General features: G+C 43.7%; 1 protein-coding gene across 1 annotated transcript in view; it reads right to left on the reverse strand.

Moving 5' to 3' along the window:
- The window catches only part of DIS3L (DIS3 like exosome 3'-5' exoribonuclease), a 42,795-nt gene that overhangs the window by 7,833 nt on the left and 14,818 nt on the right, over positions 1-20,144 (reverse strand). Inside the window, exons 5-11 of the mRNA XM_066342138.1 lie at positions 15,175-15,351; positions 13,734-13,812; positions 12,009-12,188; positions 8,469-8,638; positions 6,895-7,056; positions 2,892-3,139; positions 1,545-1,637 (exon numbers count right to left, since the gene is read on the reverse strand). Of these exons, the coding sequence (XP_066198235.1) occupies positions 1,545-1,637; positions 2,892-3,139; positions 6,895-7,056; positions 8,469-8,638; positions 12,009-12,188; positions 13,734-13,812; positions 15,175-15,351 (1,109 nt within the window). The remainder of the gene's footprint in view (positions 1-1,544; positions 1,638-2,891; positions 3,140-6,894; positions 7,057-8,468; positions 8,639-12,008; positions 12,189-13,733; positions 13,813-15,174; positions 15,352-20,144) is intronic.

A 20,144-nucleotide genomic window follows, 5' to 3' on the forward strand; every position in this document is an offset into this window, starting at 1 on the left:
AGGGCTGCCACATACAGTGCTCCTTTCACTGACCACCAATGAAAGAGGTGCCCCTTCCGGAAGCGCGGCGGGGGCCGGATAAATGGCCTCAGGGGGCCACATGCAGGCCGTAGTTTGGGGACACCTGCTCCAGACTGTACTTTTAAAAATATGAAATGACTTATATTCCAACTAATTCAGTATACAGGGGGTCATTGGGTTATGATAGTCTTGACATATAACATTTTGCGTTTGTGACGCTTACTCATAAAAATTTTAAAAAATTGAGACATGAGTGTTTCAGCTTACGCTGTTAGCATCCTACTTACAGACTAAGTGGGCAAACTAGTTTGCTTGTACAGGGTGGAAGAATATGCAGTAAAGTGGCAGATGAGTGAGGGAGTTGGTGTCCCCCAGTATACTTTCCTATGCCATTTTGGACTGTTAAAAATGCACCTGTTGGCCCTGGCAAGTTGGCTCAGTGGTAGAGTGTTGGCCTGGTGTGTGGAAGTCCTGAGTTTGATTCTGGGCCAGGGTACACAGGAGAAGCACCCATCTGCTTCTCCACCCCTCCCCCTCTCCTTCCTCTCTGTCTCTCTCTTCCCCTCCAGCAGCCAAGGCTCCACTGGAGCAAAGTTGGCCTGGACACTAAGGACGGCACCATGGTCTCACCTCTGGTGCTAATATGGCTTTGGTTGCAATGGAGCAATGGCCTCAGATGGGCAGAGCATCGCCCCCTAGTGGGCATGCTGAGTGGATCCTGGTTGGGTGCATGTGGGAGTCTGTCTCCCTGCTTCTCATTTAAGAAAAATACAAAAAAAAAAGAAAAAAAGAGCAAGTGTTTTGTTTGTGTTAGGCTAGTAAGGCTAGGCTAGGCTAGGCTTGGGTGTGTTTCTACTTACACCAAAATTCCAGTTCCAGCACTGTCATAACCAGAGGACCCCCTGTAGTTTTGTTTGTAATAGCAAAAGACTGGAAACAATGCATATTTGCATAGATAAGCAACTCTTAGTAACATGGAATGATCCTCAACATCATTAAGTTAAAAAAAAGAAAAAGCAAGGTGCTGAACAGAATATACATATATAATGTCAGTATTTGCATCAAAAAGAAAGACCATATATCCATATTTGTGCATATATGTCTTTTACCTAGAAAACTATGTAAGAAATTGGTAACTAAGGGAAAGTGGTAGAAGGGATCCTTTCACTAAATATGTTTTAGAACCTATGAATTTTGGACTATAAGGTTTTATTAACTATTCAATAGAAACTTTAACTACAACAAGAAATATTTCCTAGGTTCATGCGATGCATGCAAAACAGCCTCAACCAGGGAATGTATATGCACAAAGTTGTACCCCTCTGTTACCACTTTACCTGACTTTAAAAAGCCAACAAAGGGAGAGACAGCTTCACAGGCAGAGGAAGAGAGAAGAGGAAAGGAGAGGGAGAGAAGGCTGGAGAAATAGAGCTGTATGAAGTAAGTGGTACAGAGGGGCGTAGTAGAAAGAAGAGAGGCCCGAAGAGCAGCAGGCATCACACAGGTAAAAGTAACAAACTCACCTGTCGACGCCTCCCAGAAGGGAGCACAAATCCGCACTGAGGATGGAGGGCAGCATGTCGTAGCGTCGGTCTGCTAAGTAGTAAGTGGTGGCCCTGGGAATGACATACATATGGGTACATGACCTTCAGCAGCAAGAAGCAGAACTGCTGACTGCATGGGCTGCTGGGAGGTAAACAATTGAAATTTTAATACAAAATTCCCCAAGGCTGTTTTTTTTTTTTTCATACAGTGCAGCCGACTGGGAAATAAAGCTACTTCCATGTTCCCACTTTTGTAAGTGATACTGCTTTGGGCTGAATATGCTTCCACTGATATAAAAAAGAAAAAGTGACATGACTCTTAGCTGTATAAAAAAAATTAGAGTGTAACAATCCAGTATTTATATAAAAGAACATACTACTACTACATGAAAATTTAACCCATTTCAGTTTAGAAGAAAACAATGTATGAACAGGTTCTGTTCCAAAAGCAAGGTACACTGATAAAGGTATTATTTTTCAGCCTGACCAGGTGGTGGCGTAGTGGATAGTGTTGAACTGGGATGTGGAGGACCCAAGTTCGAAACTCTGAGGTTGCCGGCTTGAGCGCGGGATCATCTGGTTTGAGCAAGGTTCACTAGCTTGAGCCCAAGGTCACTGGCTTGAGCAAGGGGTCACTCAGTCTGCTGTAGCCCCCCCAGTCAAGGCACATATGAGAAAGCAATTAATGAACAACTAAGGTGCCACAACGAAGAATTGATGCTTCTCATCTCTGCCCCTATCTGTCCCTCTCTCTGTCTCTGCCACACACACACAAAAAAAGGTATTATTTTTCTAAAGGAAAAGGGAAAGTGCACCTCAATTTTTTTTTTCTGGAAGAGATCTTAAGAATTGTAAAAAATTGCCTGACAAGGCAGTGGCGCAGTGGATAGAGCGTCGGACTGGGATGCGGAGGACCCAGGTTCGAGACCCCAAGGTCGCCAGCTTAAGCGCGGGCTCAACTGGTTTGAGCAAAGCTCACCAGCTTGGACCGAAGGTCGCTGGCTCGAGCAAGGGGTTACTCGGTCTGCTGAAGGCCCACAGTCAAGGCACATATGAGAAAGCAATCAGTGAACAACTAAGGTGTCACAACTAAAAACTGATGATTGATGCTTCTCATCTCTCTCCGTTCCTGTCTTTCCTGTCTGTCTATCCCTCTATCTCTGTAAAAAAAAAAAAAAAAAAAAAAAAAAAAGATGTCCTTGTAGGTGATATTAAACCTTTAAAAAAAATTGTAAAAAATTATGAAATCTAGGTTTTGAAAATCTGGAACTAGAATAGTTACAGTCACATTTACATAATTACAGTGATCATTTCAAATAACATTACCTTGTCCTAGCTTCAATATCTATAGAAGAATTTGGTGCCACAAAGTGTGTGACATCTGCAATGTGGACCCCAAGTTCCAGGTTGCCATTATTTAAGGTTCTGACTGAGAGTGTGTCATCCACATCTTCACAACCTTTGGGGTCAATGCTGAATACAAGATGGGTTTTCCTCAAGTCTCTGCGTTCTCGTTCCTCTTCAGGACTCACCTTCCAGGGGTTTTCTGGTGTGTTTACTGGCATCTCACACATCTGTAAAACAAGAGACTAAATATTCAGCAATTCCTTCAACACACATTTCCTATAAAAAGCTACTCTGACATTCTCAATGTGACCACATAGAAATCCCATTCATTCCCCATTACCCTCCACAGTTAACCCATGTTTGCTTCTCTTGATCAGTAATAATTTACTAGGTGCTTCATGTGTCAAAAAGTGTGCTAGGCTTTGGAAAGCCAAGTCAATAGAAGAGACAGTCTCCGGCCCTCGAGGACCTTCATGGTCTGACAGGAATGTCCTGCAACTTTCATCAGCCTCCTTAGTTATGGGGGCTGGAGCAGGAATGAATGGGTGGCTTACAAAGTACAGCCCCTACCCTATTTTCCTCCCCTCCCCTCCCCTCCATTCCCCTCCCTCTCTCTCTCTATTTCTTTTTTATTTGAGAGGAGGGGAGATAGAGAAACAGACTCCCACATGTGCCCTGACTGGGATCCACCTGGTGACCCTCATCTGGGACCGTCGCTCTACTTGTCTAGGGCCATGCTTGCAACCAAGCTATTTTTAGTGCCTAAGGCAGAGGCTCCACAGAGCCATCCTCAGCACCTGGAGCCAAGGTGCTGCTGGAATCAATCGAGCCATGGCTGCAGGAGTGGAAGAAAAAGGGGAAGGGGGCGGGGGGGGGGAGGAGAAGCAGATGGTTGCTTCTCCTGTGTGTCCTGACTGGGAATCAAACTTGGGACTTCGACATGCCGGGATGACACTTTACCACTGAGCCAATCTGCCAGGGCTTCTACCCCATTTTCAAGTGATCCATTTCATTTATTTAAATGTAATTGGCTTTTAATTCAAGTCAAGCTCTGGAAAAAAATCAACATGTCCTAAATAGTTCAAGTTTATTCCTCAAAGATAATTTAAGCAGGACCAATCTAGGGCATTTTCTCTCTATTATTACCCATTTAAACCATCAATTTGCAGTTAAGTAGGCTAAAAGGGAAGAGAATTCTAGTCCTATAAGTCTAATCTATGCTTTATTTTATTCTAATATTTTCATGAAGAGCTGAAACAAGTCAACAAATAATTTCTAGAAATTAATGTTAAACATAAAAATTTAGTAATGCAAAATATTTCAAAATATTTTCCTTTTATAGCTATTGTTCTGTCAAAATCTCCATGAAAATAAGGACACCCATATGCTCTTGATGGCAATGCAAACTGGTCAATTTTTTCTGGAGAACGATCTGCCAATATATAACAAAAGCTATTTAAATTTTTTATGTCCTTTGATTTGGTAATCTCACTTTAAGGATTACCTTCCAAGGAAGATGATTAAAAGAGAAAAAAAGCAGTGTTTATAAAAGTGTCTGAAGTAGCATTTTTTATAATACTGAAATAGTAAGCAGCCCAAATGCCCAACAACTGAGGAGCGCTAAAGCAAACTAGAGTACATACAATATACAATAATTTGCCACGACTATTAAAAATAAGTAGGCTATGTCAATATATAAAAATAATTTTAATGGAAAGAAGCAGAACAGAAAATAGTATGTGCATACTATGAATATAGCCCTGCAAAAATAATAAACAAAATTTATGAGGATCTTAAAAGATTACAGTGATGAAAATAGCTGATGCTTTATGTTCTTGAAATTTTTGTCTTCTGTAAAGGTTACAAAAACTATTTCATTGTGATAAGGTGCCAAGGAACTGCAAAACTGTTAACATTAGTATTTTAAAAGGAAGAGTCAGGCCCCCTTACCCCTCCTTTCTGAGGGAAAAAAACAAGGAGAAGAGCTTGCAGGGGCAACTGAGTCAGCTAGTTATAGTTTAACTACTTCCTACAGTTCTCTGGAAAGAGACTTGCCACCCGCTAGACAGAGCAAAGAAGATAGAACCTAACTGAAAACCCCTTTCTCTTCTCTTTTCTTTTCTTTTTTTTTACAGAGACAGAGAGAGTCAGAGAGAGGGATAGACAGGGACAGACAGGAATGGAGAGAGATGAGAAGCATCAATCATCAGTTTTTCATTGCGACACCTTAGTTGTTCATTGATTGCTTTCTCATATGTGCCTTGACCGTGGGCCTTCAGCAGACTGAGCAACCCCTTGCTCGAGCCAGCAACCTTGGGTCCAAGCTGGTGAGCTTTTGGTCAAATCAGATGAGCCCGCACTCAAGCTGGCGACCTCGGGGTCTCGAACCTGGGTCCTCTGCATCCCAGTCCAACGCTCTATCCACTGTGCCACCGCCTGGTCAGGCCTCTTCTTTCTTAAAAGCCTTCAGGAAACAATGTTTACGTATCTCAATTAAAAATTCCTACACTAATCCTGACTCACCCTCCCATCCTTGAGTCATGAGTGACATATACCTCTAGACAAAGGGATCACGAGCCCCCCCTCCTTTGCATGAAAAACCTGTATTTTGTAACATTTTATATGCTTTCTAATAATCATCATTTTGAAATTCTTTGTATGTGCAAAACTTGTAAACTAAGCAAGCAGGGACTAGCTTTAGACTTCCTAATAAGCTAACTCCAACACTCTTAGCAAAAGTAACTTCATTTAGCTTCTCTCCTTATCCTAAACTAAACATTTCCCACTATTGTGGCGACAGGGATAGGCTGTAAATCCTAGAATGTTTGGGAATGTCTTTGTCAGGTATATAAAACATTTATCACTACTCTGTTATCTTATGGTCTTAGTGTGTAGAATGTTTTTCCTTTTGATAGATCCTATAGGCAAACATTGTAAGAAGACAGTAAAATTCAATGAGCTTGTTAGTAAGATTAATGACTTTTGTACCATGCTCCCCCTTTTTCCCCAACCAGTATGTGATTTTTGTCTTTAAAAGCAGCCTCAGAACTGTGTTCAGTACTGCATGATTTGGGTTTGATATGCCCTGTGCATGTCGCAGGCAATAAAGCTCCTGCTAAAATTTCTTCTGTAACCTTGGTGTCTCTGTGGAACTAGCTGGTTACTTTATAACATCATAATGAGCTTGATTTTTTTTACCCATGGATCAGAGCTGTATGGAACCCAAGAAGCTGCCTCCTGTGCCTTTCTGCAGGCCTCTGGTTAAATGATTATGACGAGGAGTGGAGCCCAGTGGGTCTGTATCTAGGCACCTTTGTAGTTGCTGGGGGTGGGTGTATACTGAGTACATAGGACACTGACATACCACTTTTAAGCAGTGGGAAAATATAAATTTTTTTTTTTTTTTTTACAGAGACAGAGAGTGAGTCAGAGAGAGGGATAGACAGGGACAGACAGACAGGAACAGAGAGAGATGAGAAGCATCAATCATTAGTTTTTCATTGCGCGTTGCAACACCTTAGTTGTTCATTGATTGCTTTCTCATATGTGCCTTGACCGCGGGCCTTCAGCAGACTGAGTAACCCCTTCCTGGAGCCAGTGACCTTGGGTTCAAGCTAGTGGGATTTTTGCTCAAACCAGATGAGCCCGCGCTCAAGCTGGCGACCTCAGGGTCTCAAACCTGGGTCCTCTGCATCCCAGTCCCATGCTCTTTCCCTTGTGCCACCGCCTGGTCAGGCGAAAATATAAAATTTTGACAACTGTGAGGCTATAGGAAACTAACTTTGCACTTGAAGCTGATTTCAGTCTAGTCCCAACACAGAATAAAGAGGAGTAAGATTTTTCTATTACGTGTGGCTTTAGACAGTGGTTGTGATATAACACAAAAATTTTTTTCTTTCTTAATAATGAAACCAACAACAAAGGCAAAACGAAAATGTAGTAAATGTCTTTCACCCAACCTAAGTTCTCAAGGAAATCTGACCTGAGCTTCTGAGAAAGGGGCAACTGAAATAGTATTTTCCACCAGGATGGTTGCAATTTCTCCTTCCAAATCTCCAACTCTTCCTAAAACACGCACAAAGTGTCCATTTGGATACATGGATGTTGATTCCCAGGAATCAATGCGCACAACTACCCTGAAGTCCTGCACAAAAAGAGAAGAAAAAAACACGAGGCCAGTGCCAGGAGTTAAATGGATCGATTAATTTGAAGCACCAAACAAATAAGAGATAAACAGCATTAAGCTCCAAAGACAGTAGCCAATTTACAAATAGTGGATATTATTTTGTTTAAATAGATCTTCCTGTTTTACTAGATTTCCAGATGGTATATAAATGGTTGGCCCAGTGCATTGAAGGGAAGCATCACCTCTCTACATCAAATGGGTTGGAAATTTTGGTCTATTAAAGAAAGCCAACTGTAACATATTTTAGTTAACATTTGCAACACAAGGGAAAAACTCAGTTACCCATTGTCCAAATTAAATTTCAAAACAATAATCTCATTTTTTTGTGCATGGGAGTTACTTTCTATTTTTTTTTTTTTTAACAGAAACAGAGAGTCAGAGAGAGGGATAGACAGGGACAGAAAGACAGGAACGGAGAGAGATGAGAAGCATCAATCATTAGTTTTTCATTGCAACACCTTAGTTGTTCACTGATTGCTTTCTCATATGTGCCTTGACTGTGGGGCTACAGCAGACCAAGTAACCTGTTCCTTGAGCCAGCGACCTTGGGTCTAAGCTGGTGAGCTTTGCTCAAACCAGATGAGCCCATGCTCAAGCTGGTGACCTCGGGGTCTTGAACCTGGATCCTCTGCATCCCAGTCCAACGCTCTATCCACTTAGTCACCGCCCGGTCAGGCACTTTCTAATTTTTAAAGACATTTTTTTGGTGGGGAAGAAGGTATCAGTGTGACTGAACCCCAAGGGCCCCAAATTCCTGCAAACCATGCATAAAGAGAGTAGTTCCAACTGGCCTCAGAAAGGCTTCAAGATGTTAAGGTGCACAATGAGCAGGTTACTGGCTGGGGACATCCTGCTTCAGCGTCTCATTTAGAAACTGCAAAACATCAGGCAAATCAAATTGGGTGATTCTTATACTCGTTGCTACCATTAAGGTTAATTTCTAATTTTTTTGTTTATGTCTTCTCTCTGGTGCTATATTCCTTTATGGATAATCGATTCTGTGAAGAACCACTATATCATCTCTGCGGGGCAGAGTGATTGTATTTCTGTATCGCTTGCTAGAAGAAAGCTTGTTAGTGTTGGCACAGTGTATCTATTCAAAGCTTCTGTGCTGGACAGCTGGATAATGTATGTTCTCTCTAGTAGCCTTACACAGCTCTTTCTAGGACGGTTTCTCTCTGGCCTTCATTTATTAACCAAGGACTACTTAATAGATGGTTTTATATATTTAGAATTTTTGAAAAACAGGAGCTTGAATACCAGATGCCATCAATAATTTATCCCTTCTTATGCAAAGGAATTAACAATGTTTTCTGGTGCTGCTCAAAAGCTGGCAAATTGGGGAAAATGGAAGACACAATGTCAGCTACCTGGAGGGCTTCCGCTTGCTGAGTGCTAATTCGGATTTTGGGAATTCTGTAATCCCAAGGCGTAACTAGGATTTTCTGGGCATTTTTGCCCTGGGATTGGATCTCTTCTTTGGATGGAAATGTCACCACATAATCCCGCCAGTTCTTCTGAAGGATGCCCACCACTCTGCCTTTAGAAAAACAAAACAAAACAAAACAAAAAACCTTAAATGGTGAGATGTCACCCATCTGGACTCTGCCCAGTTCAGCAGTGAGGAAAAAAGCAGGGAACAACATCCCCTTCCCTTTTCTTAAGTACATCCACACAAGGCGAGAGATACTTAAACATTGGTCTTCCTAGCATTTTATTATTAAGATTGATTTTAAAAAATGTTTAATGACATTGTCAGTGTGCACTTTCTTCTGTGGGGCCTGATGTGACAATTAGAACCCATCAGTCCCACTTTCTCTTTTGCCCTTACCTTAAGGAGCTCAGGGTTAGGCGTGTTGGGAAAAGTAAATGATTTTCACTTTTCTAACCCAGGTCCTCTACTGTGCATTTTTACTATTTTTCTTGCATTTTCCCACCAGTCAAGATTGTTTGGCCTAACATGCTATACAAAAAGGATACAAATCATTTAAATCTGATACATAACACTTTTAATCATCACTGACTAAAAAACAAAATTAATACAGTGTGTCTGTAAAGTCATGATGCACTTTTGACTGGTCACAGGAAAGCAACAAAAGACAATAGAAATGTGAAATTTGCATCAAATAAAAGGAAAACTCTCCCAGTTTCATACCTATTCAGTGCAGTTCAATGTGGGCACGCACAGATTTTTTTTTTTTTTTTGTATTTTTCTGAAGCTGGAAACGGGGAGGCAGTCAGACAGACTCTCGCATGCGCCTGACCGGGATCCACCCAGCATGCCCACCAGGGGGCGATGCCCTGCCCATCTGGGGCGTTGCTCTGTTGCAACCAGAGCCATTCTAGTGCCTGAAGCAGAGGCCATGGAGCCATCCTCAGCGCCTGGGCCAACTTTGCTCCAATGGAGCCTTGGCTGCAGGAGGGGAAGAGAGAGACAGAGAGGAAGGAGAGGGGGAGTGGTGGAGAAGCAGGTGGGCGCTTCTCCTGTGTGCCCTGGTCGGGAATCGAACCCGGGACTCCTGCACGCCAGGCCGATGCTCTACCACTGAGCCAACTGGCCAGGGCATGCACAGATTTTTTAGGGCTCCTTAGGTAGCTATCCTATATAGCCTCTACAGACTCGTCACTGACTAATGGTCTACTAGAATGAGATTTCTCCAACTGCCAGTTTCCTTCAACTGCTTATCCCACCGAGTAATGTTATTCCTATGTGGTGGTACTTCGTTATAAACATGCCAATATTCACGCTGCACTTTGGTCACGGATTCGAATTTAGAGAGCCACAGAACACACTGATCTTTCCTCTGAACTGTCCACATCTTGACTGGCATGGTCGTGGGCTGCTCCGCTGTATATACGATGTTACATCATCATCTGCGCATGCGCACACGCTGCCACATTATCCTTCAGAAACTGGGAGGGTTTTCCTTTTATTTGGTGCAGATTTCACATTTCTATCGTCTTTTATTGCTTTCCCGTGACCAGTCAAAAGTGCGCCATGACTTTATGGACGTACTGTAGTTAAAAGCACTATCTCTTTTTCTCATAAACATTTATTGAGCCCCTCCCAGGGCTCTGTTCTAGGTGAAGGGAATATAGCAGTATCAGAGCAAAGTCTTTGGTTTCCTGGAAAGTACACTCTAGTCTGAGTGTCTGTGGGGGTGCTAAACAGTAAAAAAATGACTATTTTTGAGGTAGTGATGATTGCTAAGAAAGATTTAATTAGGGTAAGGTGGCCAAGAGTAAGAAAGAGCCAGAAGTAGCAGCCATTTTAAATAAAGTGACATCTGAGCAGAGACTTGAAGCGAGGAAAGGAGGTATGAGATGTTTGGGGACGGCTTGTTTCCGGTGGTGGGAAGGACAAGCTGGTCAGTGTGGCAGGAGCAGAATGATGAGGAGGACAAGGATAGAAGGCAGCCCAACCTGGTGGGAACCTGTAGGCTGGAGGAAGGACTTTGGATTTTATTCTGAGAAACAGGAAGCAGTATTGAAGAGTGTTGAGCAGAGACACGGTAAGACCTAGACTTTTAAGAGGATTGCAGTGGCTCCTGTGTGGAGAAAAGACTATCTGGGAGCCGGGGTGGGAGCAGGAGGCCAGTGAGGAGGCTGCTGGGAAAATTTCACCAAGGGGCTCCAGAGGACTGAAGCAGGAGAGAAGTGGCGGAGTGTGGAGTGGCTGAGTTCAGTTAGACCTGCCAGGGCTTGCTGATGTGTGAAAGGAAATTCAAGGATGATTCCAGGGTCTGGCCAATTGTAAGAATGAACTTGCCATTTATGGAGATGGGGAAGACTCGAGGAGCGGGTTGGGGAGTGGAAATCGGAAATTTGTTATTGTGTTAAGTTTGAGATGCACTCTGGACATCCAGGGGAAGATGCCAAATAGGCAACTGAGTAGAAAGGACTTGAGGCTAAAGGGGTTTGGGCTGGAGGCAGAAAGCCAGAGGACGAACGAACCCTTCTAGGAGGAGCGCACAGGAAAAGAGATCCCGGGGCAGCTGGGTACATCCAGGAGGACGATGAGGTGAGAGGACCCAGCAGGGGAACAGAGAGCGAGCAGCCAGCAGGGGAGGGGAAGAACCCAGAAGCTAATGAAGAGGCTGTGGTCCACGGGTCAAGCGCTGCAGACAAGTTTTAGATGCCAAGGACTGCTGGCAATGAGGTTGCTGGTGATCTTGAAAAGAGGTCAAGCTTTTCTTTTCTTTTTAAAATTATTTTAGTTTTAGATTTTATTTTATTGATTTTAGAGAAAGGAGAAAGAGAGAGAAGGAAAGAGGGCGGAGAGGAGCGAGAAGCATCAACTTGTAGTAGTTGCTTCGCGTATGTGCCTCGACCAGGCAAACCTGGGGTTCTGAATCGGAGACCTCAGCGTTCCCGGTCGATGCTTTAATCCACTGCGCCACCACAGGTCAGGCCGAGGTTTTCCTTTTGGGGCCGAGGGGTATGCCTGAATGTAGTGTCTTGGGGAAAAAATGGGTAAAGAGGAAGCAGAGAGAATGCATAGTTATCTGTTTCACTGAGTCTCACCATAAACTGAAGCAGAGAAAAGGGAGGTAGCGGCAGGGAATGTGGGATTCAAGCGGGTTTTGCTTTTGTTTTAAGACAGGAGATATAGCATATTTGGGTGCTGATGAGAATAAAATAAAGCAGCAGAGAAAAGAAACTGATAATATAGAAAAAGAGACTATTAATAATTGTGCTCTGGCCGGTAGCTCGGTAGGTTAGGGCATTTTCCCAGGTTGATGGTTCAATCCCTAAGTCAGGGCACGTACAGGAGCAGATCTGTGTTCCCGTCTCTCTCTCCTTCTCTTTCTCTCTCATCACGATCAATAAATAAAAGTGAGTAACAATAGTTGCAATATTTCGGGATGGTTAAGGAGAGAAGGGTAACTGTGACCTCCCAGCTGGCTTACCTGTGGGCATGGGCTCGCTCGGGGACTCCCCGGCGGCCCTGTCATCGCTGTCGTTCTCGCACAGGGCCGCGGTTCTTCCTTTCCACTCGTTTTTAGGAAGCAGTTCCACAACTACCACGTCTCCGTGGATCGAGCGGTTTCGAGCCTTCATCCCATGGATTAGGACGTCACTAACTAAACCTGTATTTGGGACAGCGCAGAGAAACCCCATGAGGCCAAGGCCGTGCCACACCAGTGAGGCACGTCAAACATAGCGTATCTGAGGTCTGATCAGCTGTCCTCCAAAGAAAAGCTTCTTCCTTTCAAAAAAATAGGTCAATGCCTGACCTGTGGTGGCGCAGTGGATAAAGCGTCGACCTGGAAATGCTGAGGTCACCAGTTCGAAACCCTGGGCTTGCCTGGTCAAGGCACATATGGGAGTTGATGCTTCCAGCTCCTCCCCCTTCTCTCTCTCTGTCTCTCCTCTCTCTCTCTCTCTCCCTCTCCTCTCTAAAATAAATAAATAAAAAAAAAATTAAAAAATAATAGGTCAAGCATCTTTTGCCCCACAGGTTAAGAATGAAGAAACAGGCCATCATGTTGTGCGCTCATAAAGGGCCACCCTCAGTCATGGTTTAAGATACGTAACAAACAGTCCCCTGTATGAGACCATGGAAGCCTGCACTGGAATTCTGTCACATACTTGTCAGGGCCACATGGCCCAGGAGCGGCCGGCAGGCTGAGTGACTGTAAACACTGCAGAACCGATAGGGGCGATTCTGAGGGGTGGAGCCCAGGAAAGCCGCTGCTTCTCATTCTCCTTCCACTGAGGCACACTCCCTCGACTGTCGGGTTTCTTTCACCTCGTCATTGTAGGACTAGAAAGTACACTCCATCATACAACTTTTTACACATTTATTTCTCATTTTTTACTTTTTTAGTGATTCCAATGAGGCATATAGCAAGCACATTGAGGCAGTTCAGGGCAATGTCTTAAAATCATGGTCAAACGGCCTCAGTGGCAGTTTGAGCCCCTGTTTGGCAGGTGCTGATCTTGGGCAGGTTACTGTGCTTCTCTGGGATTTAGTGCCTTGTGTATCCTCATGTATAAAAGGTGGGAAAGAGCCTGATCAGGCGGTGGCGCAGTGGATAGAGCGTCGAACTGGGATGCAGAGAACCCAGGTTCAAGATCCTGAGGTTGCCAGCTTGAGTGTGGGCTCATCTGGCTTCAGCAAAGCTCACCAGCTTGGACTCAAGGTCTCTGGCTTGAGCAAGGGGTTACTCAGACTGCTGAAGGCCCGCGGTCAAGGGACATATGAGAAATCAATCAATGAACAACTAAGGTGCCCCAATGAAAAACTAATGATTGATGCTTCTCATCTCTCTCCGTTCCTGTCTGTCTGTCCCTGTCTATCCCTCTCTCTGACTCTCTGTCTCTGTAAAAAAAAAAAAAAAAAAAAAAGTGGGAAAGAGTAAGGCCTATGTTAAGTGCTTAGAAAAATACCTGATACATAGTAACCACTCAATAAAATATCAGCTAGCATAATTTTTAAAGTTTATGACAATAAAATCAGAAATTATCAACAAAAAGTTAGGGGAAAAAAACCCCTCACGATCCCATATACCCAGTGTACAGGGTGATATTTGATGGCATAGATGATGTGACAGTGTCCCCTTTGCTGTCTTCACTGTGTAATATCAGCATAAAAAGGTAGCATGGAGCTTTACGTAAGGCGTATACTGAACCTGAATCTTTACTGCTGGCTCCTTGAAGTCGCACAAAAGCTTCTATTTGTGCTCTGTGTTTGTTGACTTTCAGAATTCCCTGAAATCATAATAAATATCAATGTGAAAACTTCTTTCTGGCCTGGTTTATCTCCAAAAGGTACAGTTTTAAAAAACTATATGAAAATGTTCCCATAATATTCTATAAGGTCTGTGATTTCTTGGCTTAGAAATAATATTCATCACCAAGGTTTCTTTTCTCTAGAGACTATGCCATCATTTTGAACTACTCTTATCTATATCAATGTTGAAAGTGCCAAGATTTACCTTACCTGAGTGATGAGTGGTCTTTAAAAAACCTTCCTTTTCAAAGTACCCTCCCAGGAACATTGCAAACTTTACTCCCAAGTTGGAGGCATTAGCCCCTCTAGGTGTACTCATTTAAGACACCCATACTTTAGGGAGGGCCTTCAGTACATTATTCTGAAACTTCTGCCTGCATAAAAATAATGAGTGGCTTTTTAAAATGTAAAATCCGGCCCTGGCCGGTTGGCTCAGCGGTAGAGTGTTGGCCCGGCGTGCAGGAGTCCCGGGTTCGATTCCCGGCCAGGGCACACAGGAGAGGCGCCCATTTGCTTCTCCACCCCTCCCCCTCTCCTTCCTCTCTGTCTCTCTCTTCCCCTCCGCAGCGAGGCTCCATTGGAGCAAAGATAGCCCGGGCGCTGGGGATGGCTCTGTGGCCTCTGCCTCAGGCACTAGAATAGCTATGGACACAACAGAGCAGTGCCCCAGAGGGGCAAAGCATCGCCCCCTGGTGGGCATGCCGGGTGGATCTTGGTCAGGCGCATGCGGGAGTCTGTCTGACTGCCTCCCGTATCCAGCTTCGGAAAAATGAAAAAAAAAAAAAAGGTAAAATCCAAGAGAGAACATCTTGATTTTTGTAGTAGACACACAAATCTACACATGTGATAAAACTGCATAGATACACACATGAGTACATGTAAAACTTAAAATCTGAATAACTGTATTTGATTTCTTCTCAAGATCCTGTCAGTATCTGGGCTCTGGGTACTGGGGAGTCATAAAGGGGCCCTTGAAAGGAGTAGAGAAATGGCAAATGAGTGAAAAAGCCAAATGTGACCAATTTTACAATTTTGCCAAACCTCTAGACTTTGATTAAAAAAATACATTCTCTTTCTCAGCGACAGGAGGCATTTACAAGGTTACTCGTGTGATGTTCAACATGTAATTCAATTAAGAACAATATAGAACAGCTCCAACCAGACGGCCATGTCTACAGGAAGAAAGGCTCCCACGGCACCTTAATCATGGCTAGCTCTGGTCTACTCATACCCATCTTGTTTACAGCCTTTGAAATTAGACGCCTGTGACAGGAGGCAAGGAAAGAAGAGAAAAAAACACACTGGCTGGTCCTGACGCCCACTATGCACTGCCGTCTCACCTGGATATAGCGTCCAGACTTAATGCCGGCTTCTAACACTTCCAGGGGAAGATGCTCTGGGTACTCCTTCCTGTGGCTCTCCTGGCTCTCCTTCTCTCTTTCCCGCCGAGACTGAAGGATAGACTCACAAAGCTCATGGACGGCTTTTAAATCAGGCCAAAAATTGTCCAGATAATTCTGCATTCAGTGGAGGCAGAGGAGAAACATGGTCAGAAGAGAATAATTCTTCATTACAGTAGTATTATAAAGATCCCAGCCCTGGCTGGATAGCTCGGTTGGTTAGAGCATCGTCCCGAAGCACAGAGGTTACTGGCTTGATTCCTGGTCAGGGCACACACAAGAGCAGATTGATGTCCCTATCTCTCTCTCTCTCCCTTCCTCTCTCACTAAAATTAATCAATAAATAAATTGATTAAAAAATAATACAGCTAAAAATGTTTAAATTTAAAAAAATGTCCCAAACAGGAACTGCCAGCATGCAATTTTGCAGATGTGTCAAATGAACATTACCTTCCTCAGCCTCATGCTGCCAGTCATTTTCTACCATCTCATCAATCCCTGAAGTCTGGCTAAATGAACCCTAGGGAGGCTGTTCCTACCACAGAAAGCTTCCACCTCCCTGATTACTCTGACCTTCCAAATCTGGCCCCCTCCACCCACACATGCACATAACATACACAAGAACATATAAAGACCGTCTGCCTGTCTTCATCTGTATCTTACTGATGCAGATAAGGACCTACAATGGATGGACAGAAAAAACTCTTACATGTGCATTCTTGTATTTTTTTTTTACCCTGAAATGTTTGAACTTTACAAGAAACTTAAGCACATAAATATGGCAAGGAATAATATGTATAAGGAAATGCCTCCCTTCCCCCAATCCACTGGCAATGTTAACTGAGCAGAGAGCAGGTAAAGTCAAATGAGCAAAGTATTCTTTGATGTTAGGCTTTCCCACTTCATAAGCTCCAAGAGGACAGTCTTCTTGACTATTCAGATGTAGTGACACTCCTTGTGTAGGTGACACTTGATGTTGTTATAAGTGTGATGACCTTGTACGAAACAAGAGGTCAGTCTCTGCCAACATTACTGAATATTATTGCACATCTTGGCATAATTCTTTCGGAAAGGCCCGGGACACAACCCCAAGATGGGGGGTATGGTGAGATCTGCTGTGTTACTTCTCCTCTGTGTGTCCAGGGAACACTCACTCCCTCGAATGGTTGACTCTCACAAAATAAAATCAAATTTAGATGTGATTTTAACTCAGGTTGAAGTCTAAGGTAGAGTCTAGCTTAGTTTCTTTTCTCAACTTAAAGATTCTCTCTGTTGTTATCTCCAGAATTCCCCCCACTAATTTCAGAATCCTGTTTAAACTGCTTCCTTTCTTTCCCTAGTCCTCCCAGAAGTTCTGTCTGTGCTGACATCAGTACCCCAATTCTATGGTCACATCACTTATCAGCACCAAGAATTAGCTTCTGCTCAATTTACAAGAACACAAAGCAACTACTGCACACCACAAGTATGAGCCTCAGAGGCCAAAGGTTTGGTAAAAGCTGAGTTTGACTGTTTCTAAGGAGAACAGGAAATATTTAGGATTAGTAGCAGCTGCTCCTGTGGTACAGCTGGGAATGGTGGAAAACATTAAGAAAATTGTGTGAGGGAGGTCAGGAAAGCCACCAGAAGGTCCAGCCTTGGTAAAAGTTGGCTGCATAGGAATGTGCATGCGTGTGTGTGCATTTACATTTATGTATTTTTATTTTTAAAAAAGATTTTTAAATTTATTTTAGAGAGAAGACAGAGAGAGAGAAAAGCAGGGGGAGGAGTGGGAAGCATGAACATGTATTAGTTGCTTCTTGTATGTGCCTTGACCAGGGCAAGCCTGGGGTTTTGAACTAGAGACCCCAGTATCCCAGGTCGATGTTCTAGCCACTTCACCACCCAGGTCAGAGCATTTTTATTTATTTATTTATTAAAAAATTTATTTATTTATTCATTTTAGAGAAGAGAGAGAGAGAGAGAGAGAGAGAAGGGGAGGAGGAGCAGGAAGCATCAACTCCCATATGTGCCTTGACCAGGCAGGCCCAGGGTTTTGAACTGACAACCTCAGCATTCCAGGTCGACGCTTTATCCACTGCACCACAGGTCAGATAGAGCATTTTTATTTAACAAATAACTTTGGCAAACAGTACTGTAAATTGTTAAAAGGTGCTTAAAACAAGAATGTGATTAGTATGAAACAAAATGGGCAATTCAGTGAGAAGTAAATACACAGTGGTCTGTTGCAGTGCTAACTGAAAGGCTTGCTTAAATGATGGCTGTTGCATAAGCCACAGCACAACTTCACACGTGCATTAAAAAGGCAAATAAGCCTGACCAGGTGGTGATGCAGTGAATAGAGCATCGGACTGGGACATGGAGGACCCAGGTTCAAAACCCCAAAGTAGCCAGCTTGAACGCACTCATCTGGCTTGAGCACAGGGTTGTTGGCTTGAATGTGGGATCATAGACATGACCCCATGGTCACTGGCTTGAGCCCAAAGGTCGCTGGCTTGAGCAAGGGGTCACATGCTCTGCTGTAGCCCCCGGTCAAGGCACACATGAGAAAGCAATCCGTGAACAACTAAGGTGCTGCAATGAATCAGTGCTTCTCATATCTCTCCTTTCCTGTCTGTCTGTCCTTCTTTCTGACTCTCCATGTCAAAAAAAAAAAAAAAAAAGGACAAATTTATAGCTAAAACACCAAAGGAAAAGTACTGATAAAAAAGTCTTACCCCCGGCCCTGGCCGGTTGGCTCAGCGGTAGAGCGTCGGCCTGGCATGCGGGGGACCCTGGTTCGATTCCCAGCCAGGGCACATAAGAGAGGCGCCCATTTGCTTCTCCACCCCCCCCCCTCCTTCCTCTCTGTCTCTCTCTTCCCCTCCCGCAGCCAGGGCTCCATTGGAGCAAGGATGGCCCGGGCGCTGGGGATGGCTCCTTGGCCTCTGCCCCAGGCACTGGAGTGGCTCTGGTTGCGGCAGAGCGACGCCCCGGAGGGGCAGAGCATTGCCCCCTGGTGGGCGTGCCGGGTGGATCCTGGTCGGGCGCATGCGGGAGTCTGTCTGACTGTCTCTCCCCGTTTCCAGCTTCAGAAAAATACAAAAAAAAAAAAAAAAAGTCTTACCCCCTAAATTGCAAATAAATACAGTAAATGATTAGAAGAAGTGATTAAAAAGCACCAGGCTTTAAACTAAATAAAATGAACAAAATAAGATAAATTTATCCAAACATCTCCAATTCAGCAAATACTATATAAATTAAGGACTTCATGTAAATAATAATAAATCAAGGCCCTGACCAGGCGGTGGTGCAGTGGATAGAGCGTCAGATTGGGATGTGGAGGCCCCAGGTTCAAGACCCCGAGGTCGCCAGCTTGAGTGCGGCCTCACCAGCTTGGACCCAAGGTCGCTGGCTAGAGCAAGGGGTTACTCGGTCTGCTGAAGGCCCATGGTCAAGGTACATATGAGAAAGCAATCAATGAACAACTAAGGTGTCGCAAGGAAAAACTGATGATTGATGCTTCTCATCTCTCTCCGTTCCTGTCTGTCTGTCCCTATCTATCCCACTCTCTGTCCTTGTAAAAAATAATAATAATAAAATAAAAAAACAAATAAATCAAGGGCTTTTGCAGAATATTTTCCAATACTTTTTTGCAGAATATTTTCCAATACTTTTATCCAAGGCCTGAATTTATAAATAGAAGGCATAAATGTTACTAAAATTAACTTCTACTACTGCTTTTATTGCTTTCACTCTTCCCCATCTAACTTCAAGTCCCTATAGAAAATTCTGGGCTTCCTTCTCATCTGAACTTCACAGAATCTCTTTTTTCCTGCTATCATTTACCTCTATGAAGCCCTTGGCCACAGTTTGCTTAGGAAATGCTATACAAAATAAAACTGTACTATACTACTGAACTACAAAGAAAAGTAATTTTCACAAAAAGTAGAAAAATGTAATTTTAGTCAACTGTCCTCTGTAGGAACAAGACATGATGTATTGCAACAGAAAAAGCAAGTGACACTGCCATTAATATCCAGTGCCCCTGGGATTCTCTGGTGTGCCAGAGCTCTTTCTATAGCAGGGCCAAGAAAATTCTACTGGCAAATCTTTAGCAATACATGCACCTGGGAACGCTTATAGAATCTACAATTCAAAATTCAACTGGACTTTCTGTAAACTGACAGGGGTAATAGAGGATCTCATTCTAGTTTCTGAATCAAAAAGGTATCAACCATTGGAACTTGACTGACCAACTGGGCAGACAGAAGAGACCAGTAGTCGATCGAGAGATTAATACTCATCCTACTCTCCCCAAAGGCACCTAAGAAATAGGAGAACTGGGTTGCTAAGACAGCCCAAGAAACTGTCACTGATAATGCTGTTCCCCTCTGTGATCTGTACACTGAACTGATCCAACAGCCTTCACATAAACAATGTCACGTCTCACCCCTTCCTTTACTCTTCTCAAGCCCCATGCGCATTCACAAGTGGGAAGAGTGAAGAACTGTGAAAAACAAGACTGGCCTTTAAAACTGTGTTCTGTGGCCTGACCTGTGGTGGCGCAGTGGATAAAGCGTCGACCTGGAAATGCTGAGGTCGCCGGTTCAAAACCCTGGGCTTGCCTGGTCAAGGCACATATGGGAGTTGATGCTTCCAGCTCCTCCCCCCTTCTCTCTCTCTGTCTCTTCTCTCTCTCTCTCTCTCTCTGTCTCTCCCTCTCCTCTCAAAAATGAATAAAAAAAACATTTAAAAAAAATAAAACTGTTCTGTGGATAGTCAGAAGAATAATTTGGGAGGCAGTGAAGCATGATGGTTAAGAGCTTTGAGATCAGACTGCCCGGGTTTTAATCCCATTTCTACCACTTTCTACCTGTGTGACCTTGGGCAAATTGCTTAGCCTTTCTGTGCTTTAGCTTCCGTCCTCA

Source organism: Saccopteryx leptura, chromosome 6, assembly GCF_036850995.1.
Source record: "Saccopteryx leptura isolate mSacLep1 chromosome 6, mSacLep1_pri_phased_curated, whole genome shotgun sequence".
Classification (NCBI taxonomy): domain Eukaryota; kingdom Metazoa; phylum Chordata; class Mammalia; order Chiroptera; family Emballonuridae; genus Saccopteryx; species Saccopteryx leptura.